Source organism: Dromiciops gliroides, chromosome 3, assembly GCF_019393635.1.
Source record: "Dromiciops gliroides isolate mDroGli1 chromosome 3, mDroGli1.pri, whole genome shotgun sequence".
Classification (NCBI taxonomy): Eukaryota; Metazoa; Chordata; class Mammalia; order Microbiotheria; family Microbiotheriidae; genus Dromiciops; species Dromiciops gliroides.
In genome coordinates, this window is record NC_057863.1 from 529,178,329 (window position 1) to 529,205,723 (window position 27,395).

The 27,395-nt window shown below is 38.2% G+C and overlaps 1 protein-coding gene across 1 annotated transcript; it reads left to right on the forward strand.

Moving 5' to 3' along the window:
• Positions 1-350: 350 nt before the first annotated feature.
• Positions 351-27,394, forward strand: ACAT1 (acetyl-CoA acetyltransferase 1). Its single transcript, XM_043998114.1, has 12 exons — positions 351-573; positions 2,232-2,279; positions 3,771-3,888; positions 6,718-6,813; positions 7,534-7,634; positions 11,673-11,816; positions 13,964-14,114; positions 15,656-15,751; positions 20,213-20,326; positions 21,156-21,220; positions 24,295-24,452; positions 26,508-27,394. Exons 1-12 carry the CDS (start codon positions 502-504, stop codon positions 26,626-26,628), a joined length of 1,284 nt encoding a protein of 427 aa, XP_043854049.1. The 5' UTR covers positions 351-501; the 3' UTR covers positions 26,629-27,394.
• The last annotated feature ends 1 nt before the right edge of the window (position 27,395 follows it).

Sequence of the window (27,395 nt, forward strand, 5' to 3'; positions counted from 1 at the left end):
GGTGGGGGAAATCCATTGTGCTCTGCACTCATGGGACGTCCCTCAGGGTGGCAGGTTTGCTACCCTGTTATCTCAATTAAAGACACTTTATTTCTCAACTCAAGACTTTGATCTCTTTTAGGACGCCTTGACTTAGAGGCTCTGCCCTAAGATCCACTTGTCTTCCAGCCTAGGAAATTTACAAGTGCCAGCCGCCCTCCTGAGGCCCTCCCCCACTCAATATTTTCTCCCCGCTCCCAGCACATAATGCCTTTCGGCCAATGTCCCTCGCTTCCGTTTTCTGGCTCTCAGCCAATGGCGTCTCGCTGAAGTGAGATCCTATTGGTGGAGGCGAGAGGTGTGGCTGGCCGTAGCTTTTAAGCTAAAAGAGACTCTTCCGCCCGGAGTTCAATAAACTGATCCCGAGGCCCGCAGGCTCCTGGCGGCTTCAGTTATTTCCTCGTCACCCTCCGTGGACCAGCTTGGAGGTGTCTTCGCAAGCAGCCGCTGTTTTGGGGAGACATGGCAATGCTGTCGTTTCTCTTGAGCCGGGGATCTTTCTCGGCTGGTCCTCCCCTTCCGAAGCTGCTGCGGGTGAGGTGTCCGCAGGCTCGGGCTGAACCGTTACTGGGTGGGCGGGCTGCGTGCGCTCTCCCACTTCCCCGTCCCTGGGCAGGTGCGGCGGGAGCTTCCAGATCGGATGGGGGGTGGGGTGGGGTGCGATAAAATGTGTGGCAAGCCTTCCCTCCAGCCTAAGTGTTTACGATGGGCCTGGCGCTGTTGCGCTAAGCATTGGGCAGTACAGTAGGACCCTTCCTCACGTGACACCACCCCAACACACCTGCTCTCAACGGGTCAAGGCCAAGGCAATAAGCAGTGTTTGAGCGCTTTGCTTACTGTGTGTGCAGGGCACTGCGCTAAGTCAGTTGGGGGTGAGTTGGGGAGGGGAGACAGCATGGAAATAACAGGGCCCATACAAGATACCTATAGAGCAATTGGAAGGTGTACATTATGGAAGAGGAAGACATTGGCAGGCTGGGGAGACTCAGAAAGACTTCCTTCAGAAAATGGGATTAGAGCTGGCTCTTGAAAGCAGCGAAACGGGCAGAGGTGAGAGGAGCAGAGCATTCCGGGCATGAAGGGGTCGGGTAGAGGCGTGGTAGTACCTCGGAAGAAAGAAAGGCTGTTTCCTTTTTCGTAACCCCTTCCTTAACGTCCCATAGCTATCGCAGCTGTTAAGGTCACCACCCTCTGCTTCCCCAAGGATCCTCCTAAGTAGCCCCGGACTGTCTGGAGCTGCCTTAATGTGATCTTATGGAATTATCTCACAAAATTAGACATTGACAGTATTGAAGAGCTCCAGGATAAGGCTGCCGACTTCGTAGAGGGATTTTGTTCCTTTTGTCTGTTTAGTTGTAAAGTTTCAGGGATTGGTTGAACAGTCAGTGTTCCATTAAAATCAGTTCTTTCTTTGGAGATGGATAGTATGTTTCATCAAAAGTCCTTTGGGATTGTCTAAGATCATTGTATTGTTGAGAATAGTTAAGTCTTCACAATGCTTCATCAAATAATATTGCTGTTTCTGTGCACAATGTTCTCTTGGTTCTGCTTATTTTACCATACATCAGTTCATACAAGTATTTCCAGGCCTTTCTGAAATCATCCTGCTTGTCATTTCTTATAGCACAATAATATTTTATCACCAATATGTACCACAGCTTGTTTAGCCATTCCCCAATTGATGGGCATTCCTTTGATTTCCAATTCTTAGCCACCACAAAAAGAGCTGCTATAAATATTTTTGTACAAATAGGTCTTTTTCTCTTTTTGGTGATATCTTTGGGATATAAACCTAGCAGTGGTATGCACAGTTCTATAGCCCTTTGGGCATAGTTCCAAATTGTTCTCCAGCATGGTTGGATCTTAATCTTTATATGAAAATAAAAAATTTGCTTTGTACAAAAAATTATCTACATTTCTAGATTTTTATCTCGTTGGTAGCTATTTCTGAGAAAAAAGTAGAAAGACAAAGGGAAAAAAGTCATTTATACTTGCCCATTTGAAAAAAAAATTGTCCTTTATGTAGTAAGTAGATTAAATAAATATGCTTTTGTCTAGTTTAAATAAAATGGTTCAGATATTTCAGGATGATAAAATTTAAAATTAAACCTATAACCAGGTAAGTTTCTGTGACAGAATATCCTGGTATTTGACATTTGTATTATACATTTATAAACATATTTCCATTACAGGAATTGAATTTTGTGCACCGGAGCTATACACCAAGTACCAGTTTGAATGTAAGTTCAAAAATCTACATTTTTTTGACATCTAGATTTAAAATGTTAAAATATATATGTATTTCAGCATCAATTAATATAAGTCAGTTCTATGATCGCCCCATACTCATGTTTTTAAAAATATTTTTCTTTAATGTAAACAAATTTTAACAGTTGTTTTTAAAATTTTAAATTCTCCCCCCCATTGAGAAGACAAGCAGTTTAATATAGGTTATACATGTACAGTCATGCAAAACATATTTCCATATTAGTCATGTTGTGAAAGAAAACACGGACCAAAAAAAAAAAAAAAAGCGGCCAAGGAAAATAAAGTTTAAAAAAGTATCCTTTGGTCTGTATTCAGACACCATCAATTCTTTCTCTGGAGGTGGATAGCATTTTTTCATCATAAGTCCTTCAACATTATCTTGGATTGGGGCAGCTAGGTGGCGCAGTGGATAGAGCACTGGCCCTGGAGTCAGGAGTACCTGAGTTCAAATCCGGCCTCAGACACTTAACACTTACTAGCTGTGTGACTCTGGGCAAGTCACTTACCCCCAACTGCCTCACTAATGGATCATTGTTCCATACTCATGTCTTGAGGAAAATCTTTGAATTATTAGACTGTTAGGAAATAAAATATTCATCTCAGTCTGCTCTAAGATACCTCCCTGTCTATAACTGAGTGTTTTGCTTTAAACCAGTGGCACTTGTTCCTCTCGGTAGCTTTTATCTTATAGGGAATTCTCTCTCTTTAACTCTTGTGCTACCATGTAACTGTAGCTCTCTAGGTCTCAAGCACAGCTTTGATCATGGAAATTCCAGAGGACTATGACAAGGATGTTGTGAAGAAAACTATATATTATTAAGGGCTATATATAAAGGCGAATTATTTATTATTATTTTTCAATATATTGTTTTGTATGTGATTTGCCAGGATCTTGTTTCTGAAGTAACTCAATGAAATTTTTCTGCCAATAGAGTTATTCTTTACTTTGTAGGAGCTAAATAAATAGGAGTTTGGAGTCAAGTGGAAGGAGAGTACCCTAGCTTCTTTTACAAGGAGAATGGATTGCTTGCATAGTCTTAAGGACTCTCCAAGTCTTCCTATAGGTACCCTTTGAAGGGGAGGTATTTATTATTTTTCAGTTAAAAAAGGGTAAGATAACCCTTTCAGAATTTTTATTTACTTTCTGAGTTTAAACTTACTAATTATTAATTACCAGCACATAAGTGAATGCAGAAGACAATTGTCATATGAGGAAAATAATGGATACAGTCAATCAAATGTGTTATCCTGTATTTGTCTTAAGTTCTTATGGAATGGCACCCAGTGGCCAATAATTTTTTGGTATTTAAGTATTGATATTATTTGTCTCTTTGATAAGATAGACAAGTGTGAGGAATCTTAAAAATACCTACCTTCCTTAGGTATATTTATATATGTTAAGTTAATTTGTAAAATGATTTAGGAGTAGGTTTTATAATTTTTGCTAAATTGTTTTCTGCTAGGAAGTGGTCATCGTCAGTGCCCAAAGGACACCTATTGGATCTTTTCTAGGATCTCTTTCCTCACTTCCAGCTACTAAACTTGGTTCCATAGCAATTCAAGCAGCCATTGAAAAGGCAGGTATGTAACTACTTTGTGCTTGGGATGGAGCACTGAGTATGAAGTAAGGAAGGTAAGTAATGACATAGGGAGTTCAAGTCTAACCTCAAATATTCACTAGCTATGTAACTCTGGGCAAATCACTTAACCTCTGTAAGGTTGTGAGGATCAAATGAAATATTTGTAAAGTGCTTGGCACAGTGCCTGGTTAACATATAAAATGTTAAGTAACAAGACAATATATAATAAATGCTGCATGATATTATTACAACAGGGACTAAAAATAAGAGTTCAATTAGATGAATAGGAAAGGATCTAGAGGTTGACCAGAATTCTATTTCACGGAAATCACTGAAGGAAGAGAAGAGTAAGTCTGGGTAGCAGGGATCAGCTAGATGGCTTAGGAACAAAGGCCAAAGACTCTGGGTCATTGGATAGAGGCAGTGATTCTCAGAATCAGAAAAAAGTACTGAGGGGGCAGCTAGGTGGTGCAGTGGATAAGCACTGGCCCTGGATTCAGGAGGACCTGAGTTCAAATCCAGCCTCAGACACTTGACATTAACTAGCTGTGTGACCCTGGGCAAGTCATAACCCTCACTGCCCAGGGGAAAAAAAAAAAAAGTACTGACATCAGGAATATAGCTTTATACTGAAGTTTCCTTATATTCTTTGTCTCCAAAAGTAGACCTGATCTTGGAGGTTGGGCAGTCCTGGGAAAGTCAGTAGTATAACTGGGCTGGAATGGATGACTGAGGGAATCCTAGGGTCATAGATCTAGAGCTGGAAGGGGCCTCAGGCCATTGGTTCTAATTCCCTCACTTTGCAGATGAAGAAACTGAGATTCCAGGGTTAGTCATGTGACTTGAAAAAAGTCATACAAGTAGGGGCAGCCAGGTGGCAAAGTGGATAAAGCACTGGCCCTGGATTCAGGAGGACCTGAGTTCAAATCCGGCCTCAGACACTTTACACTTACTAGCTGTGTGACCCTGGGCAAGTCACTTAACCCTCATTGCCCTGGCCCCCCCTCAAAAAAAAATCAGGTAAGTACTGATTATTAGGGATGGGATTTGAACCTAGGTCCTCTGACTTTGGAGTAAATGCTTTTTTCCACGAGTTGAGAGCAAGACAGAAATTGATATTTACACATACCTATTAAGGTACTATATATGTTTAGTAGAGGAAATGAGTGGTCAGGGAATACTTTTTGGAAGAAGTAGAACTTTAGAAGAAATGGGACTTGGAAGGATAGTAAGATTTGACAGGTTAGGATAGGTAGAGTGTGTTTGAGGTTGAGAACAGAAGGATAAGTAAAAGCTTCGGGGAAAGAGAACTCTTTTGTGTTTGGGTTATCTTAAGTGGGAGATAAAGGCCAAAAGATTGGTTGAGGTTATATTATTCCTCAGCCTTGAATGTCAGTCTGAGGAATTTGGATTTTCTGTAGTTAATTGGAAACAACTGAAGAATAACATGATGAAAACAAGATTAATATAGCAGTAGTGTGAAGAATTAATAGAAGAAAGCGATTAGAGACAGACCAATTAGGAAGAATAGTTCACATATGAATTGAGGGCCTGTATGAGAGCAGTGGGAGGAGAAAGGGATATATATATATATTCAAGAAGCATTTTGAAGAAAGAATGCATGTGACTTGGAGATTGACAAGGTGTGGGGGAGAAAAGGGGAATGGAGAGGGAAGAAGAATTATCTCATGTTTAAGTATGAGTGACTAGAAGAATAATGGCATTACTGCCAGATAGAGCAAAATCATGACAGAGAACCAGTTTTGGGAGGAAAATGGGATTTCAGTTTTAAATGTTGAATTTGATGGTATTACCTGGCTTAAGCAAATGATCTATAGGCAGGCATGATAGTGGATGGAGTGCTGAATTCAGCATTTGGAAGATGACCTAGGTTTGAAATCTAGCCTCTGATATTTATTAATTGTATTACCCATTGGCATAATTGACTTGACCTCTTCAAGCCTTCATGGGGTTAGAGAGGAGAGAAAACATCTAACATTTATTTGCTGGATTATAGTTAAGTTGTGATCTGCATTAGTTGGGGATAGTTCCCACTCTGATGAAATTACAGATCTTTGTATATTGACATGGACTAGTAGACATTTGAAAATAATTTAGGTGGAGATCATTGTATAGAGGTCATGGCCAGAGATATTTAGGAATCATTTAGGAAGAGGTGTGAGAATTGCCACTGTGAAAACATGAGTTCCCCAAAGAAGATAATGTGAAAAGCAGAGGACTGGAGTCTGAATCTTGGGGAATATCTGATTCTAGCAGGGTAGAAAGGTCGGAAAAGGAAAGAAAAAGGTCAGTCAGAGATCCTATGACTAGAACTAGAATAATGTACAGAGGAATTTTAGAAAGGTGAGGTGAGGGATTTTATCAATATCATCAAGCTGCACTGGGGAGGTTGAAATGAATGAGTGAGCACAGACTGTGTGTGCATATTTTTGCCAGAAAGTATTTTTAGATTTATGCACTGAATTGGGTAGATTCTTTTGGGAGTATCCTTTTTGCTTTTAAATAATAAAATTAGGTCATAGAGGTCAATTTACAGTTTTCAATGCAGAATGTGCTAAATGCCCACTCAAGGCACAATTGGTAATATTTATGGGCATAAAGTACTTTTGAAAAATAGGGAAGTAATAAAAAACTTAAATCGACTCTTTTATTTTTTATGAAGTTGCGTTGGGCTACTTGGAGAGAAAAACTTGAAACTGAATAAATGAGAAGTAATACCTAGAACAAACAGTGCTAAGTACTTCTTTACATGATGTAATTATTAACTGAATTGTATGAAATGCTGATATGCCAATTGTTTTGCTTTAAGGGATACCCAAGGAAGAAGTCAAAGAAGCATACATGGGCAATGTTCTGCAGGGGGGTCAAGGACAAGCACCAACCAGGCAGGCCGTGCTTGGAGCAGGTGTGATTAGTTTTTTGGTTATTTTTTCCAGCCTTTGCTAAGCTACTTTTCCTGATAAGGCAACTGGTAAAGTTGCCAGAGAACTGTCCTCAGAGCCAGGAAGACCCATGATCAAGTGCCGTATTTGCCACATACTTTGTGTGAGATCCAGCACAAGTCACTCAATCTCTTAGCAACTCTCCAAGACTGCAACTTGTGAAACAGTTTTCAGTGTTGGTTGGTCTGATTGTTTTCAAAAAGCTCATAAGTTTAGAAGATCTTAAAACTGCCATAGTGCCAGCTACTTGTAACATAATAGTTAATTATAATCTGAGGGAATATTGTTAGGGAGGGATTATGGTATAATGAAGGACAAAAGACTATGGAACTAGGAATAAAGAATCCTGCTTCTGGTCCTGTCTCTACTCTGGGTTCTGTGCGTGACCTTAGGCTATAATTCAGCCTCCCTGGGCTTCAGTTCCCTTTTATCTTAGATATTCTCAGTGGGGGTTGGGGGTCAGGGGTCAGGGGTCCGGGGTCGGGGTGGGGTCCGTGATCCGAAGTAGACTGCTTAGTTTATCCAGAACTAAAATTGCATGGGGCATGGGAATGTTAATGTATGCTGAAGACATCCTTCCGGAAGTGCAGCTTTATTCCACTTACATAAAATGAGTAGTGATATTTAATTGGGAAAAAGTATCTGAGTGATTTGGGAGAATGACTTAGTTATCCTTGTTCTAGGTTTACCTATCTCCATTCCATGCACCACTGTCAATAAAGTTTGTGCATCAGGAATGAAATCTATTATGATGGCATCTCAGAATCTAATGTGTGGCCATCAGGTAAGATGAGTACTTGCTCTTTTATTTCATGTTTAAAACAGCAGAGGCATCAGAGTCAGAGTCTGCTATTAAAATAGCAGAACTGCCTTCAGTCAGAAAAACCTGAGGCAGCTAGGTGGCGCAGTGGATAAAGCAGCATCCCTGGATTCAGGAGGACCTAAGTTCAAATCCTACCTCAGACACTTGACACTTATTAGCTGTGTGACCCTGGGCAAGTCACTTAACCCTCATTGCCCTGCAAAAAAAAAAAAAGGAAAAAAAGGAACTTCAAAGTCAGAAAAACCTAGGTTTAAGTCTTCCCTCAGATACATAATGGCTGTGTGAACTTAGGTAAGCCAATTTAGCCTCAATGTGCCCTAGACAACCCCATCAACTCAACACTGCAGAGTAATACCTCATGTCCATTGGTAGAGTGAATTTTCTCAACCTGAGAATTCAGTATGCCAGTGCAGTCACAGGTGGATATTATAAAATAGTAGTACACTGTTGCTGATCTCAAAAGATAGTGACAATTATAAACAAATACATTTGCCAACACTGAACAAGATTTTCTAGTACAGAGATCCCTTGGCTTCCAGGGTAATGTTTTTTCTACTGCAGTGTTAGAGCTTTTTTCAGACTCACAGTCAGTATGTGTTAGGCAGGACTGGAAGCTGGGCATATATACTTGGGTTTCAGACCAGTTGTGGGCATCATATCATGGTTGCCTCTGTACAAATGACTATAATGAATGAACTATCCTCTTCTTTGTCTAACTGGTGAATTATCTATGACTACGGGACATTTTTGCCAGATATTTTTTATTATGTAGATAACCGATATATGGTTTTTATACTTTGTTTTTTTCACCTTCTCCAAATACCTTTATGTCTTTCACTTAATGTTTGCTTCCTTAACTACTTCTTTTTCTGGTTAGGCAGAGTGCCAAAGACCTTGGAACTCCCAGGAATAGGTTGTCTAGAATTCACATTTGTTGTTTCTGGTTGCTTCTGAGGTCCATGCTATAGGTTTCTGACTACCCTGGAACTTTCTTGTGGGAGCTCTCCACTCTTATTGGCTCTTTCTTTTTTTCTTAGCTCCAATTTTTTTTTTTATTTTGGAGGGGCAAAGAGGATTAAGTGACTTGCCCAGGGTTACACAGCTAGTTAAGTGTCAAGTGTCTGAGGCTGGATTTGAACTCAGGTACTCCTGAATCCAGGGCCAGTGCTTTACCCACTGCAACATCTAGCTGCCCCCTTTTCTTTCTTTCTTTCTTTCTTTCTTTCTTTCTTTCTTTCTTTCTTTCTTTCTTTCTTTCTTTCTTCCTTCCTTCCTTCCTTCCTTCCTTCCTTCCTTCCTTCCTTCCTTCCTTCCTTCCTTCCTTCCTTCCTTCCTTCCTTCCTTCCTTCCTTCCTTCCTTCCTTCCTTCCTTCCTTCCTTCCTTCCTTCCTTTTTTTTTTGAAGGGCAATGAGAGTTAAGCAACTTGCCTAGGGTCACACAGCTAGTAAGTGTCAAAAGTCTGAAGCAGTATTTGAACTCAGGTCCTACTGAATCCAAGGGCTGGTGCTTTATCCACTGTGCCACCTAGCTTCCTTTTGTTGATTGTTGATACAGAACTACATATAGGTATTTCTGGCCTGTCTTCTGGTTAGGCTGAAGGTTTCTGTCTTGTTTGCCTTCCTTGGTCCTGGCTTTTCTGTGGGATCCCATTTCTCACTGTCAAAAAAAAGTATTCTTGATTGGATGAAGTCACTTTAGCTTCTCATTGGATTTCTTAGTTATTATTTAGTCTGACACAATTTTAGGTTTTTGTTATAGTATGTGTGTCAGAAGATTAAATAACTAGGTGCTAGCCCTTTAACAGAGGGTTTTTTGTTTAGTTTTGTGGGTTTTTTTGGGTTTTTTTGGTGAGGCAATTGGGGTTAAGTGACCTGCCCAGGGTAACACAGCTAGTTAAGGGTCAAGTGTCTGAGGCTGGATTTGAACTCAGGTCCTCCTGACTCCAAGGCCAGTGCTCTATCCACTGTGCCACCTAGCTGCCTCCCTATAACAGAGTTTTGGGAATGGTGGAATATACTAATATTTCAGACAGTTCATATGATACAGTTACTGCTTTTTATTCATCCTGTGTGTTCTGGCTTGTATTTTCTCAATAACTGTTCATTATCTTCAAACTAGCAGTCCTTATTGAGGGTTCAATAATCCTACTATTGTGTACCTATTTCCCAGTAGCTGAAGAGTCGTTTTCAATCATAAATACTTTAGTAATTCACAATGTTAATTAATTACATTTGAGTGGTACTTTGACATATAACAGCAGTCAAAATATTATACATAGATGTAGGGCCATGAGGGATCTCAGAGACCATCTAATTCAAGAACATGAGTATGTTTGTAGGCAGGAAAGAGCCAGTTTGAAGATGGCTGATTGCTAGAGTGAAAACATAGTGATGATACATAGGGTAAGAAAGAGGGTCCAAGCAGAAGACTTATTATTTGCATGGGAGGAGACTATAGTGGGTAGTTAGACTGAGAGGCTTTGAAAGGATTACTAATCTCTACCTTTACAGTAAGGTATTTGGTCTAAGTATAGTGGTGCAGGTGACAGTTTGAGGAGGGAGGAAAATGTTTAGAACCTGTAGGAATTGTTCTTTAGGTTTTACATTTCTGTTATTTAATAAGTAACTTATTTATGCATATGGTTATTTTTCTCTGATTTTTTTTTTTTTGTAGGGCAGTGGGGGTTAAGTGACTTGCCCAGGGTCACACAGCTAGTAAGTGTCTGAGGCTGGATTTGAACTCAGGTACTCCTGAATCCAGGGCTGGTGCTTTATCCACTGCGCCACCTAGCTGCCCCCTTTCTCTGATATTTTTAAGAAAACAAATCTATATATTTGATTTTTGTGGAGAAGTTATTTAAAATAAAAAAGATTTTTTTAACTATTTTTTTTTTCAAATGGAGATTCTCTTCTACTTTCCTTTCCCCTCTCTACTCTCTGATCCCTGGCCCCTAGCTTGACAAAGCAAGGGAAAAAACAACTCACTACAAACATGTAAAGACAAGCAAAACAAATTCCTGGAATTAGACATGTCCAAAAAATATCTTGGTCTATACTCTTGAGTCCATCACATCTCTTTCAGGAGATGGGGCAGCATGTTTTATCCTGAGTCATTTGACATCATGATTGATGATTGTGTTGACAGAGTTCCTAAGACTTTCAAAGTTGATTGTCTTTACACTATTGTTATTGTATACATTTTTCTCCTGGTTCCTTTCACTTCATTCTATGCCAGTTTATACAAGTACTTCTAGTTTTCTCTGAAACCATCCCCTTCAGCATTAAATGTGTGTTTTTGTTTTTTAACATATAAGGTATTTTATTTTTTCTGTTACATCTAAAGATAGTTCTCAACTTTTGTTTATACAAGCTTTACAATTTCAGATTTTTCTCCCTCCCTCCCCTCCCTCCCCCCTCCCCTAGACAACAGGTAATCTGATATAGGTTATATCTATATATCTATATATCTATATACATACATCTATATACATACTAAATGTGTGTTTTTTAAAAAATGGAGCAAGTCAAGGAAGAATTAGGAATTTTTCAAGAAAAGTACTCTATGTGTTCTATTCTGGATTCTTTTTTGGTCTGATTCTAATTTTATTTTATATTTATTTTTATTTTATTTTATTTTAGTTTTGTTTTGCGTTTTTCTTTTTTCTTTTCTTTTTTTTTTTGCAGGGCAATGAGGGTTAAGTGACTTGCTCAGGGTCACATAGCCAGTAAGTGTTAACTGTCTGAGGCTGGATTTGAACTTAGGGCCTCCTGAATCCAGGGCCAGTGCTTTATCCACTGCACCACCTAGCTGCCCCCTCTGATTCTAATTTTAATGATAAGTTTGATTTGTAAACAAAAGGTTTGTACTGTATTAGGATTGAAAATGTGTGTATTTTAATTTTTTCAATGTATTCATAGTTTCCTCTAGTTGAACCTTTATTTATAATTTTTCATAGCAATGAATATTGTGATGGTTGAATGCCATTTTCTGTTGAATAGGATGTGATGATTGCAGGTGGAATGGAAAGCATGTCTAATGTTCCATATGTCATGAACAGAGGATCAACTCCTTATGGAGGAGTAAGACTTGAAGATTTAATTGTGAAAGATGGACTAACCGATGTCTACAATAAAATTCACATGGTAAATATTGTTATGCATTGATTATGATGCAGTATAAAATAGGAAGGATCAGTATCTATACTGAAATATGTTCACATTTCCTAAGATGTGTGGTAAGTATTAATCTTAGGAGAAATGTTTTTCACATACACTCCTGATTCTTCGTTCAAGTCTGATCCTGTTTTGTTGACCTTGAAAGAATGGCTACATTCAATAAATTGTAGTTGCTGCACAATCTTTACCTGATGGAATATATGAAATATTTAATTTGTCAGTGTTGCTCCAACTCAGTGGTCATTTTTTCAAGTGCTATATATAATGAGAATGATAATAACAGCAGCAATAGCTAGCATTTATTTAGAGCATACTGTGGACCAGATGCTGTGCTAAATGCCTTGTGAGGTAGGTGCTATTATTATCTCTGTTTTACTGGTGGAGAAATTGAGGCAAACAGAGTTTGAGAGACTTGCCCAGAGTTACACAGCTAGTAAGTGTTTGAGGCTGGATTTGAAATGAGGTCTTCCAGGCTCTGGGTCTGGTCTTCTATCTAAAATCTATAGGATTCGGTAACCATGATTGGATATAGTAAGAGATTGAGGAGTTGACGATTATGCCTACATGTTAGCCTGGTTCAGTGGTAAGATAGTTAGTGGTACTTTTGATATTAAAAGAAAAAATTGATAAAGCAGGAGAGAGGTTAGGGCTGGATAGATATGTGAATATGAGAATTATCTGTGTATAGATGATACTTGCGCCCATGTGAGCTGATGGGATCATCAAGAGAAATAGGGTAGAGTTAGAAGAGAATAGGGCCCAGGACAGAGTCCTGGTGTACACCAGTGGTTAATGGGCATGACCTGTATACAAAGGAGAGTGAGAAGGAACAGTCACATAGGTAGGAGAACCAGGAGAGAGCAGATCAGTGTCATGAAAACTTAGAGAGAAGAGAGTGATCAATGTTGTCAAAGGCTGCAGAGAGGTTGAGGAGAATGAAGATTGAGGAAAGGCCATTGGATTTAGTGATAATTCATAACTTTGGAGAGAACATCTTTTTTTTTTTTTTTTAGTGAGGCAGTTGGGGCCAAGTGACTTGCCTAAGGTCACACAGCTAGTAAGTGTTAAGTGTCTGAGGCCGGATTTGAACTCAGGTACTCCTTACTCCAGGGCCAGTGCTCTATCCACTGCGCCACCTAGCTGCCCCGAGAACATCTTTTTAATCGAATGATGAAGGCAGAAGCCAGATTGTATAGAGTTTAAAGAGTGAGAGGAAAGGAAGCAGAGGAACCAATTTTAGATGACCTTTTTACAAAGAGTTTAGCCATGAAAGGGAGTAGAGATGTAGGACTAATAGCTAGTCGTGGTGGATAGTTCAAATAAGGATGGGGGAGAACTGGGAAATATTTGTAGGTAGTAGGGAAGCAACAATACACAGAGAGATTGAGGATTAGTGAGAGAGTGAGGATGATAGAAGGGACTAAATGCTGAAGAAGATGGAATGAAATGGGATTGTTTGTGTATATAGGAGGATTTGCTTTGGCAAGAAGAAAGAAAAAGCTATGTCTTCATTTGAGACAATGGTGAAGGAAGAGATAATGGTGGAAGGCATGTGAGTGATATGAAGTGAGGAGGGGAGAAGATGGAGCTTTAGGGGAACGAACTCGATTTTTTCAGTAAAGTATGTCGCAAGGTTCTCGGCTGAGAAGTGTGTGTGGTGGGGAGATGCAGTCATGGGAGTATTCTTGAAGAGGGATGAAAAGGTTGAGAAAAGTTACTGGGTAAAGGCATGGAAGTGAGAGGATAGAAATTGCAGAGAAAAGCAAGCCTGCAAATTTGGTTTAAACATAGAATTGTAAAGAGGAGTAATGTGAAATCAAACTTGGAAAGGTAGGCTAGAACCATATTGGAATGGGCTTAACCCTTCTACAAACTTTCTGTGACTTATTTGGCCTTTAGCACTTGCAGTGTCCTAGCATATCACCGTGCTTTGGCTGACATGAAAAATGTCTGGGTTTGTTGAAATATTTGAAGGTGAACCACGAGTGACTAATGTACATGGTTTAATTGAAAGTATGTCATTGAGCAGCTAAGAATGTGAATTCATTGTTGTCAGATGTTATTTGAAGCATATACTAAAATAAATCTTTGTTGTTTCTATTTTTTTTTATTAGGGTAACTGTGCTGAGAATACAGCCAAGAAACTTAACATTTCACGAGAAGAACAAGATGCTTATGCCATAAGTTCTTATGCCAAAAGTAAAGCATCTTGGGAAGCTGGAGTATTTGCAGATGAAATTACTCCTGTTACAATTTCACAAAAAGGTAGAAGCATAATGTTTCCAAATATACTTAAATATAGTTCAGAGGCAGTATGATGTGGTGTTGGACTTGAAGTTAGGAAGAACTTGGTTCTTTTCTTGTCTCTTAATACTTCCTAGTTTTGTGACTATGAGTAAGAAACTTCATCTTTCATAGCCTCAAGCAGCTCTCAAAGATGAGTTTTCAGCGGTACATCTCTAAGACAGGCACTTCATTTTTCTGTGTCATGGACCCCATTGTTAATCTGGTAAACTGTGCAGGCCCTCTTCCCAGAATAATTTTTTTTAAAGACATAAAGGAACACAGAAGATTACCAAGGAAACCAGTTATATCAAAATAAATATGTAATTTTTTTCCCCATCCACCTTCATGGACCCATGGAAATTTTCCTCAGGTTTAACACCTTTAAAAGATGTTTTATAAAGGATTGTGATTTATTAAGTCACTTATTGACTTAAGTTTGGCTTACATATTACAACTTTTCTTTGTAGTGAGATAAAACATTGATGTTTGATTTGTTGCATTTTGGGGTTTTTGTTTTTTGGTTAAAAATAAGTATACTTATCTTCACACTCATGCCAGTTGAGGACATATTTTCCTGTATTCCCAACAAGCAATCACAATGTCTATAGTTTAGAGATTCTGTTAGGTTCTGTGGGGACCAATTTTTAATTGGGGAATGTTAGCTAAGCGGCTTGCCACAATATTGGGGCAAGGAAGGAGACCGGCAGCTTCCTTCAAAACAGAGCAGGATTTATTTTAACAAGAACGAACTTAAAAAAAACAACACAAACAGGATCAGTAGGATCAGGGGAAAGGAAATAAAATGGGGAAAGGGAAATTATACAACCTGAAAAAACACCACCACCCAGGAATCAGCTGAGAATACACAGCAGCACTCCTGTCGCCTTCCAGCTAGAATGGCGAATTCTCCTCCCTTTTCCCAGAAAACCCCACATAGCCCCCAGCCAATTGGCTGGCCTCTCTGACAGTCACATGACTACCCTCACTAGGCTTCCAATCGTTATAATTTTGCCAGGCCCATGTACATGTCAGCGAGTGGTGATGACATGAGGTGCCAGTGCCATGGGCAACAGCTACAACCAGTGGGTGGAGCACTGTGTGGTTTGCAAAGCCCCAGGCCAGTGCTCGCCGAGGCTTTTTTTTTTTTAATTCTAGCCAAAAGATGGGGTCATAAAAACCTCAAAGAACAATTAATTCTTTACATTAATGTAGGACTGTCCACAGTTCTTACCCTCTTTAAACCCAAATCTTGTAGATAACACTGTACTTGTTTACTTTGAATCTAAGTGGAAGTCAGATATAATGAAGTTCTATTTCTTTAATCTAAGCTCATCAGTAGGACATCATCCTAGTATAACAGATTATGTATAACAAATTTGAGTTTAAGGAATATAGGCTTATGAGGAAAAATATTGTATATTTGTATATTAGGTTGCTCACGAAATGAATTTCTGATTCAAACATTCTACATTAGTATGTGTTCATAGTTATTTTCTAACCTTATAGTTTTTATCTTTTAGGTAAACCAGATATAGTGATAAATGAAGATGAAGAGTATAAGCGTGTTGATTTTAAAAAACTCCCAAAGCTGAAGACAGTTTTCCAAAAAGAAAATGGTTAGTTTTAAGAATTTGGCATTTTATTTCATAAGGGGTTTTTTCTTTATTTCTGAATCAAATGTAATTGTCCATAATGGTGATCTAACAAAATGATGTTATAAAAAGTCACACATAATCTCACCAGGACTAGAGAGTCAAGTAATATGAAAAAATGCAAAAGGATGTATTTTCTGATTCCTCTGGTATAAAGAACTCCCTTCTGAGAGGACATAGGCTTCCTCTGGTGACTCTTGCTTTCTACAACTGGGCTCACAATTGTCATACTCCCTCAGTGTCCTACTCAGGCTGTCAGTTGGTTAAGTCTAAGGAAAAGCCCACAGGCCAGCCAGAGAGGTCAGTGAAAACAACACCTTCATGAGTTTGGAGGTTGAGATTAACACGAAAAACAATGACAGCTCAATGCAAAGCTTTATTGTAAGCAGTGGGGAAGAGGGGGAAAGGAAAAGAAAGAAGGGGATCCATTATACAACTCAGGCATACACTAACATAGAGTATACCACATGTAAGGGCAGTGCTGTGTTGGGGAGCAAAGAGACACAAGTATATTCAGCAGGAGGGGAGGGAAGGGGCTACTCCAATATGTTCTTCTGAGGGTGGAGTTCCTATACTCCGATTTTGGGTTGTCCTCTTGAAACTGGCCAATTTGCATATCAGGTTAGGGCAAATATTATTTGGGGGAATTTATTATCATGGAGAAAAACAAGCTGGTGATAGACAATATTATTTTGGGAGGTTGCTCATCAGAGAAACAAGGTGGTGGTAGACAAAATATCATTTGGGGACACAGAAGTACTAATCTTCAAAAACTGTTATTGTCAGCATTTTCCCATGAGTATGTTCTATTCTATAAGCTTACAGCCTTCGTTAGGGAGAGACTGTCAAGATGGTGTCAGGACCACTAAGCCTAATCCTATTACAATCCATCCCTTGGTCTTTGCGATTGCCTATAACTGGCACATTGACAAAATCCTTCATGGTCCTGGAGTCAGGAAGACATGAGTTCAAATCCAGCCTCTGACATTTGACCCTTACTAGCTGTATGACCCTGGGCAAGTCACAACCCCGATTGCCTTACCAAAAGGAAAAAAAAAAGGCCTTTTCCAGGCAGTCTCCCTCAGTAAGTAAGCCTTACAAGAAGTAGTGGCACATAGGGGAGGAAAAGGGAGGGTCTTAACCTAACTTCATCCCAACTTAATGACCTGTCCAGTGGCCTGGAAGGTTCTGTGGTACATGTAGTGCCACAGTATCTTTTTTTCCCCCCTAGGGCAATGGGGGTTAAGTGACTTGCCCAGGGTCACACAGCTATTAAGTGTCAAGTGTCTGAGGCTGGATTTGAACTCAGGTCCTCCTGAATCCAGGGCCAGTGCTTTATCCACTGCATCACCTAGCTGCCCCAATGCCACAGTATCTTAATTCCCACCACACAGAAGATAAAAAGGATCAGTCTCAAAAGCAGTCCAGGCCCAAGTTCCCCAGTTGGTGGGAGCAAGGGGATTGGGGTAGGAGAACAGGTTGTTCAGTAAGCCTGGGGAGATGGAATGAATCTGAGTTAGGAGGTCATCAACCTTGCTGTCTCAGGTTCTTCTCCATGAGTTCACAGACTTTATGGAAGGGGTATATCCTGTAAATCATGTAAAGGAGGGGCGGTATACATGCAAATCTTGAAGTGTGCAAGATAGCCTAGAGCCAAAAGTAGTTGTCCACTACCATGGCCTCAAGGGCTCTTTATCCTTTGGCTAATTTCAAGTCCTTTGGCAGTGTAAGTGACCTTTAGGTGTCTGAAGAGCGCTTACTATGCCTCTCTCCAGTACCTGTACATTTTATCTTCAGCCATTCCCCAGCTGACTGTCCCTAGGAGGGCCCCAACTAATCAGGATGCTCCTTTTCTGCCTGACTTGAGGGGCATGTCAAGGATTGTGGTGGAGTTATGAAAGGTTAGGTCAATGCTTCATTGGTTACAGGTGAAATTGCCCCAAGGGGGAATTAGGTAGGAAGGCACTGGCGGTGCACAAGTCCACCAGGTGCCTGCAGGGCCCTGGAGTTCAAGTCTTGTTGATCCAGATCTCCTTAGGATGTGTGGTGATATATTCCATGGTTGGGTTCCCAGGGGACATAACCTTTATGGCAAGGTAGGTGCCATGGTTTGAGAGGGCTTGTTCAGTACATGACACCTGAGTGGGTTTGATTAGGGGCAGAACTACAGTTACCATTTGGTAAAATGTTGTCAAAAACAGAAATTCCTCCAAAAACCACTTCTCATATCTTTATTAATCTCAGATTAAAAAAACAAACTCTCCTAGACCTCTCTTCAAAATTTCAAACCCTTTACTTTTAAACCCTTCATTCACACTGTTATTGCAAATGGATTCCAAGTTTCTTTAACATTCTGCCCATTAGATTATTTCTGAATCAAATGTAAACTGCATGTGATGGTGATCTTTCAAAATGATGGTATAAACAAGCACAGAATTTGGACACACACCTGGACTAGACAGACAAGTACTATGCCAACATGCAAAAGGATGTTTAAAATAGACACACAAGCATAAAGATTTTTATGTATTATATGCCCACATTTGACTCAATGAAAATGAATAAAAAGATGAATGGGAGCTGAGAGTACCTTCTGCTTGTAAATAGTTCTTTTTAAGTTATTAAGTTTTTTACGTTTTATAGTTTAGGAGTTCATTTTCTTTACCTGAGTTATTCTAAAAGCATTATTCTGCCGTCAACCTCAAATTTATAGATGATATCCATGTGTTAACACTTCTGTGGCATCCAGTTTTGAAATATCCAATTCAAAGAAAAGGATTATTAGTGCTTTTTGAACATCTGTTTGGTAGTTGTGGTTTCAGTAGCAGAAGATGAAACGCTTTCCTAGTAATTTGAATGCTGCTTTGCTTTTTTTAAAAAAAATGCCATTTTGAAGAAATTCAGTGTCTAGGAATTTGTTCACTTTATTACTATTTTTTCTTTATCTCACCATCACATTTGATTTCATTGATTTGTCATGAGGGGATCATATATTCAGAAATACCTCAGAATTGATGCTTTGACAACATCACATTACTAGGACATGGGAAAGGTGAATTTCTTGCTTTCAATTGCATTTAATTTGGCTCTGATGTAGAATTTTGCTACATCGTTTATTTAGGTACTCCCTCCACCAAGAGTTTGTAATCCCTTTACTATATGCTAGTAGATAGTCTTTTAAAAAAAAATTAATAAGCATTTATTTTTTCTCCTCTCCCTCCATTGAAAAAAAGAAAATCCTTGTAACAAATATGCATAGTCAAGCAAAAAGTAAATTCCACATTGGTCATATACAAAAATATGTCTCATACTTCATCTTGTTTCCATCACCACTCTGTCAGGAGGTGGGTATCATTACTTTATCATCAGTTCTCTGGAATCATTGTTGGCCATTGCATCAATCTTAAGTTATGTGTTTCAAAGTTTGTCTTTATGGTGTTATATTTTTTTAAAAACATGTTCTCCTGGTTCTGCTCATTTCACTGCATCAGTTTATATGAGTTTTCCCAGGTTTGTCTGAAACCATCACTCTCACCCTATCTAACTGAGTAGGCAGTCTTCATGACACACCTTCATGTTGTGGCTCGAAAAGTCATGTTATGGCCATCCTTCTGGTCATGAGTCTTTGAACTTAGTCCGCATAGATACAGTCTACTGCCTGTCCTTTAACCAAGTACTTCCTAATTTAGTAGTACATTGGAGGTACCCATATTACTGTCATATAGCCTTTGATAATCTAGGGCCACTTCCATGCCTCAATGAAGCATCAGAGTAGGACTTGTCAACTGGAAATCACAACTTCATGAAACTTACATGAAAACTAGGTTTATTACAGAAGTGAACATGCGTGTAGAATCCAAAGAGTTCACAATCCATACAGAAGTTTGCATATTTATGACAAAGGGAGGAGGAGGAAACAAATCTCTACTTTGAGGGGCATGTCATGGGAGGGGGAAAGGTACAGTAAAGGTGGGAAAAGGACAAAACCCCTCACAAAGGGGAGGAGCAAGGTGATGGATGACAAAATCCTCATTTTTCCCTTAGGGACTGCTAGACCATGAAGATATGATGGTCTGCTTATCTATAAGGGTCCCAGCTGCACAAGCAGTTTCTCAGCCTAGTGCAGATTGACTGGCTCCTGCCTTGACTTCCAAGAACACACAGGGAATCTAGCTTAGGATGCAAACAACAGGTTATACCAGCTCAGGGTGGGGTTCATCCATGACATATTCAGGGCCTCCTGTAGACTCTTGGTCCAGTATTTATGGAAAATATGGCATCTCAAAAAGATAAGTTTAGGGGACCCCTTAATATTCCTTAATAGACTTTAGAAGAGGAACTTAAGACCCTTTTGTATTATTTATTCTGTTATGCACTGAAGAGGTGTGCTGTGTTTTTTGACTTTGGCCTCATTGTCGCTTTCAGGCACAGTGACAGCTGCCAATGCCAGCACACTGAATGATGGAGCAGCTGCTGTGGTTCTCATGACAGCAGATGCAGCCAAGAGGCTAAATGTTGAGCCATTAGCAAGAATAGCAGGTAAGAAACTTTGAGTATGTTATTTCCATACAGCTGTGAACTATTGGCAAGAAGTCATTAACTACAGTTCACTGCTGTTAATTTTGTTGGTTTTATTGTTGGTAATGGATTATAGTTTGAGCTAACTTATGTTATATTGAATTCATTGAGGAGTGATCAGGATGGAAGGTAGACATACTGTTCTGGCATATCTGTGGAGACTACTTGCTTTCTTGGCACTTTCCCAACTATGTACTAGCTTTGCTCTTCTCTTCCAGTCCCCTTGCTCATGAAAGCTACAATCTGACATTATTTTTCTTTGTTTTCTTGAATAAGCCATTTTATCTTTTGAGTCTTGGAATTATCCCATTTTGCTTAATCTATAGCTTGAAGATATTCATAGTTCAGGTTGCATTTTGTGCTCCATCTTCTTGAAGTTCAACTTTAGACATAGAACATTCACAACCACAATTTTGCCATATCTTTCAACTCTGGACATTAAACACTAACTTCATATGTAATATTTTGTGTTTGATAGTCTTAACTTCTTTTTGGTATCAGGTTTTCAACTTCACCTGTAGTAATATATTTTGATTTTTAGTCCAGATGACACATCTAGTGCCTTAAGTTTCTAAATGTTAGACTATAGAAGGTTACAATATTTACTTTTCCAAATAATCACCATTTAGAGGAGTATGCTGACTTACATATTTTATAAAAGGTTTCCCTTTGGTTTTTGTGAACCATTGATAACAGTTGTTGGATATAATTACCCATTTCAATGGGAAAACACTTATATTCCATGATAGGAGATGTAGTATTTTTAAATCTTTGTCTTTGACTTTTATAGGATTTGCAGATGCTGCAGTAGCACCTATTGATTTTCCAATTGCACCTGCTTATGCAGTACCAAAGGTAAGAGGATGGGATAATGAAGACTGCTTGAGTAAGAGTAGCAGTATTCATGTCTTTGGTTAGTTATATTGCAACCTCAGGATATAATACCTTTTTTTTGGATATAATACCTCTTAAAAAACATTTTTCTACTTTTATACCTTTTAATGCCCTGCTAAATTATGCAGCAGTAACCCATTATGATGTGTGTTCCTAAATTTGCCTAGTGCCTCCTTGTTCTGGCCATTTTATCATTTCATAAATGTACACATACATGAAATATATATGTATATATATTACATTACCTACACGTTATATGCCTTAATTTCTTCATCTATAAAATGTTTTTTTCCTTTTTAATCCCCATAAATTTTAAAGTTTAAAAAAATTACACTGAATTCTGACTTGTATTTAGACTACACCCTTGATAACTATTAGTTTTTTAGAGAGAAATTTGTTTCTGCTTACTATAGGGATATCATTGTATATTGTTTCTTGGAAGTGATTTAAAATCAGCAGTCTTCACTGAGAGGTGAGAGGCATTATGATGTAGAACACAAAAATAGGAGTTTTAAGACCTTTATTTGAGTATAGGTGTTGCCATAAGCTGTGTGACCATGGGCAAATTACTTTGCATTGTACCCTGTTACTTAAAATGGGCGTAATAGCACTTGTGTGGATCAAGTGAGTTATTTGTAAAATGTAAAGTTCTATATAAATGGAAGGTATTATTTACTTTATGGATTATGATCTTTTATATCCATAAGTATGAAAATCAGTTATTATGAGTTATTCTGGATAACATTTTAACTTGAGGTTCATTTCACTCCTCTGCCCAGCTTATTTTTTTTTTTTTGGCTGTTGCCTTCTGCTTTCAGGTAGTATATACCCAGGGAATGAAAATGAATTTGAATGTTAGCCTACATCATATATATATATATATATATATTATTTTTTTTTTAAACCCAGGAAGGTTGAACCTTTTGCCTAAAGGATAGCACAGCATATTCAGAATAATTCAGTGATAGAAAAAATGAGGTTTTAAAAAGCTCAGACAATCCAAATCCAAGGAAAAAAAAAAAGAACTGTGGAGTATAGATGCTGAATGAACCATACTATTTCTTTTGTTTTTGGTGCTGTTGGTTTTTTTTTCTATTTTGAGGTTTTTCATCATTGCTCTGATTTTTTCTCTTATAACAGGACTAATGCAGAAATAGGATTAATGTTATTATGTATATATATGTGTGTGTATAAATATATGTATATGTATATAGATATATAGATATAACCTATATCAGATTACCTGCTGTCTAGGGGAGGGTGGAAGGAGGGGAGGGAGGGAGAAAAATCTGAAATTGTAAAGCTTGTATAAACAAAAGTTGAGAACTATCTTTACATGTAACGGAAAAAATAAAATACCTTATATGTAAAAAAAAAAAAGCTCAGACAAAACAAAACAAAAAAATGAAAAAATAAAAAGCTCAGAGAGGTTAGTTTCTTTGCTCAAAGTTATATACTAGTACATGGAAGAGTTGGGATTTGGATTCATGCCTTCTCACACTAATTTCTTTTCTTTTCTTTTCTTTTTTTTTGTGAGGCAATTGGGGTTAAGTGACTTGCCCAGGGTCACACAGTTAGTAAATGTTAAGTGTCTGAGGCCTCATTTGAACTCGGGCCCTCCTGAATCCAGGGCCAGTGCTCTATCCATGGCGCCACCTAGCTGCCCCCTCTCTCACACTAATTTCAAGATAGATAAGACCAGTAAGAAAATTATTTCACAGTATTCCTAACTTCATTGATGAGGATCTTTATTTCACTGAAAGATCATGTACTTACTATTAAGTCTTACTTACTGCACGGTCATTTTAAATTGCTTTGGTCAAAAAATTATCTCTGTAGTCCACCTGGTGATGAGCTTCTACAAATTTAGTAAAGCTGATTTTTAGACAACAAATACATAATTGTATATATAAAAAGGGACTTAAAATGGAATAGGAAGTCCATTGCCAGGTTGCTATCTTTTCTACCTTAGAAGATCCTGTCAAAGCTTATGTTAAGAGAGTGATGAGGTCAAGTAGGTTGCATAGTAGGGGCAAATTGGTCCCTTTTCAAAAATCAATCCCAAGGGGGCAGTTTTAGGTGAGGAGCTGAATTCAAATCCGGCCTTACTAGCTTACTAGCTTTGTGACCCTGGGCGGGTCGCTTAACCTTCATTGCCCCACCAAAAACAACAACAAAAAACCCACCCAAAAACCTTTAAAACAAAACAAAACAATAAACAAAAATCAATCCCAGACACATTTATTTACATGGGCTTCTGACATGGTTCTTGTTTTTGTTCTGTGCCTCTTTTTAAGTTGTATGAATGGCCCCAGGCATTTCTTAATATTCATGCAATTTCTCCATCTTCAATTTGGAATTATTTTCTAATTATCTTTCAATATATTTTCAGTTCTCAAGTGACTCCGGGATTCTGGGTTGAGATTGCTTCAGCCTTTGCTTGTACACTGGACTTCTGTTAGGACTACATATATAAGACACCTGCTTTAATGTCTACAATTTTCTTTCACCTTTTGGAGCTGAGGAATGAATGTCTTCAGTTTTACTTGGGGCAAGGAGCTAAAAAATTCTTGAGTTATAAATCCATAGAAATATTCAGAGTGGATTTTGGTTTTGTTACAATTCTAGGAACTAAAATTGATTTCTCGCTTCTCCCTTATATCATGTTCATAAGCCAACAATTAGCAAGTCTGCATACTGTTAAAACTTTTAATTTTTAACTAACTGGTGATTTCATTGGGATAGGGACCTTTCCACCTTTCCCAATGGAGATTGGCTCCTGCTACATTGAGCATTGCTTGGAGCACTAATACATTAAGTGAATTGTTCATGGTCACACAGCCATATTATGTGTCAAGAGGCCACACTTGAACCAACCCTCCCAGTCTTTGTGAAGCTGCCTCTCAAAACCATTTTTGTAGAGACAAATTTGAGCAATATATATCTATTTAAAAACTGAAAATTCAAATATGAATGTATAAATTAAGATCTTAAGGCCTGTCAAATCATTTAAATCTATGATAATTTGTTTTCAGATTCTTAAAGATTCGGGATTGAAAAAAGATGATATTGCAATATGGGAAGTAAATGAAGCTTTTAGTTTAGTTGTGTTAGCAAATATGAAAATGTTGGATATTGATCCCAAGAAAGTGAACATCGATGGAGGTGCTGTTTCTTTGGGACATCCAATTGGGTAGGTGAAATCATTACATGTTCTAATTTTCTATGGTATTTCCTCTCCATATTCTTGGTTAGTTTCTTTGTTTCTGAAGTTTTATGCTAACCACCTTATAGTTAAAATGCTGACAAAATTTCGGTGAATTCATATATTTGTGGTTCCTTCTCTGCAATGGGGTTGAGAATATTTACAACCAACAAGCATGACCGAATAACGGGATTTTGCTTCCAGAAAAGTATGGAGTGCTTAAATAAAATGAATGGTTGCCTTTGTGACACTGCCAAGTAGTTATATAATGTATGTAAAAGGAATGGCTAAAGTGCTTGAGGAACAACTCTTCACTGTCTAGGTTATTAAATGTTTGGAAAGAAAAAACAAGAAATGCTTCAAACTATAAAAACATGATGCTGAATTAGGGAATCCTCATCTAATTCAAGAAGTTGTAGGTTGGAAGATTTTGTCCACAACTCAAATACAAAATGTGCACAAATAAATCCTACTGTAGACAACAAAGGAAGAAAGGACCACTGAACATTTGAGTTAAAGTATGAGGGTTGTATCCCCTGCCATAAGGGAAGGGATCTGGAACATCTGAGAAGGAAGTAGCTGCTTATACTTAAACCTGTTAAACATAAGTGACCACTACCTGCTTCTGGTGATTCATTTTAGTAGAAATGATACTAAGAACTTAGAAAGCATTTCTGAGGATCATGAACATATCAATTTAACATACATTCATTAAACTTCTGTTAGGAATAAGGAAAGCCCTGCTTGTTACTGGGGTTACAAAGACAAAAACACAACTCTTAAAAAAGCACAACTCAGGGGCAGCTAGGTGGCCCAGTGGATAAAGCACAGGCCCTGGATTCAGGAGGACCTGAGTTCAAATCCACCCTCAGACACTTAACATTTCCTAGCTGTGTGACCCTGGGCAAGTCACTTAACCCTCATTGCCCCACAAAAAAACATAAACAAAAAATTTTTTTAAAAAGCACAACTCAGGAGCCATCTCCTACATAATGCCTTCCTTGAATCTTTTAGTGCTCTTTTTCTTCTCAAATTACTTGCAATTTATTCCTTCTTTACTCATCTGTATTGTATTTCCACCCTCCAACCCAGAAGGTAAATGCCTTAAATCAACCAGAATGGTTATCTTATTGTACTCTACTTTTCAAAAAAAGTTTGTATTAATCTTTTGCTTTTTTACATGATCAAAATTTCCCTCAGTATCCTTCCTCCACCATCTTGTGTAACAAATAGCATTTTTAAAAGCTAAAAATAAAGGGAAAAAAATCAGCAAATTATGTGCATTTGTAGACCTGCAAAAGGGTGTGGTGGTAGTAGATTCTCATATAGCTTTTCTCAAGTCATGCTTGTTCTTTATAATTTTGCAACATTCACTTCTGATTTTTTTTGCTTGTGGGGGTGGTTTTACACACTGTAGTTATTTTCTTGGCTCCGCTTACTTCACTCTGCATCATGAACTACAGTTCATGCAGCTCTTTCCATGTTTCATCATTCATAATTTCTTACAGCACAGTAATATTCTATTTATGTACCACAGTAAGATTAGCCTTTCCTCAATTGATGAGCATCTACTTTGTTTCTAATTCTTTGCCATCATAAAAAGAGCTTCTATAAATATTTTGTTGCATGTGGGGACCTTATTCTTACCTATGACCTCTTTGAGGCATAAGCTTAGTAAGTAGAATTTCTGTATCAAAGGGATATATGGCTTTCTAGTCACTTTATTTGCAAAGGATTCTTGTTCAGGAATAGGGTTGGGTTAGAGGTCCTGAGGTCACGTTGGTAGAGAAATGGAATTACTTTCCTTTATACTTTGAAATTGTCCTTTATATATGAAACATTCTTAGACTCAGCTTCTGCCTCCTTTTTGGGTAACACAAAAAATACTGGAGTTACTTTATTCAGATACATGGACCTTACCTCTTCCCCAAATAGTAGTTTTTGTACCCTAGAAAATTCTAAAGTATGTAAATTGTGGATATTAATATGTGAAATTAAAACTTTTGAAGAATGAAAACTTTTTTTTTTCCTTTTAAATTCTAGGATGTCTGGAGCAAGAATTGTTGTTCACCTGGCCCATGCCTTGAAGAAAGGAGAGTACGGTATTGCAGGGATTTGCAATGGAGGAGGTGGTGCTTCAGCAATACTAATCCAGAAGTACTAGAATGGAGCAAGTACCCTCACCTGTATTTGTGATCAGAAGAGACCAAGAGACTGATCAGTTAGTTAAACAGTTACAAGTGTGAAAAGGACAACATTATGGTGGCACAGCATCCTGGGTATAGCATAAATAAACAGTTTTCTTGTCATCAGATTTGGTAATCTAAGACATTTTTAGCTAAAAAGGGCATCTCCAAAGCCTTTTCAATTTCCAGGAAGATGATCTTGAACATGATTGTTGACTTGAAAACTTTGCAAAATTCTGCAGTGCCACAGTGGTGGGAGCATTATGAGTGCCTTTCAAAAAAAATCCGAAGTTCTTTTCAAGAAAAATGGGTGTGAAAATGACCTTGTATTGTTTTTCTATTTTGAGGTTTTTCCTCATTGCTCTGATTCTTCTCTTATGTTATTATGTATATATATAACCTATATCAGACTACCTGCTGTCTAGGGGAGGGAGAAGAATCTGAAATTGGAAAGCTTGTATAAACAAATGTTGAGAACTATTTTTACATGCAACTGGAAAAAAATAAAATACTTTTATCAGAAAAAAATGACCTTGAAGATTTTTCTTCAAGCAATTAATTGACATAATTGATTTACCTTTTCTAATTAATTTGATTAGTAGTTAAAAATGTTTTCCAAGAAGTTGGACCAGAGCCAACAGCATTTGACTAGAAAGTTGATAGTGAATCCAGCCTACAATTTTTTTTTTTTAGTGAGGCAATTGGGGTTAAGTGACTTGCCCAGGGTCACACTGCTAGTAAGTGT

What these genes read in the sequence shown, in the direction of transcription:
- ACAT1 (XM_043998114.1), top strand. Translation starts at nt 502, where the DNA reads ATGGCAATGCTGTCGTTTCTCTTGAGCCGGGGATCTTTCTCGGCTGGT. An exon ending in CTGCTTATGCAGTACCAAAG is followed by an intron (nt 21,221 to 24,294) that starts GTAAGAGGATGG and finishes ATTTGTTTTCAG; the next exon opens with ATTCTTAAAGATTCGGGATT. An exon ending in TCTTTGGGACATCCAATTGG is followed by an intron (nt 24,453 to 26,507) that starts GTAGGTGAAATC and finishes TTTAAATTCTAG; the next exon opens with GATGTCTGGAGCAAGAATTG.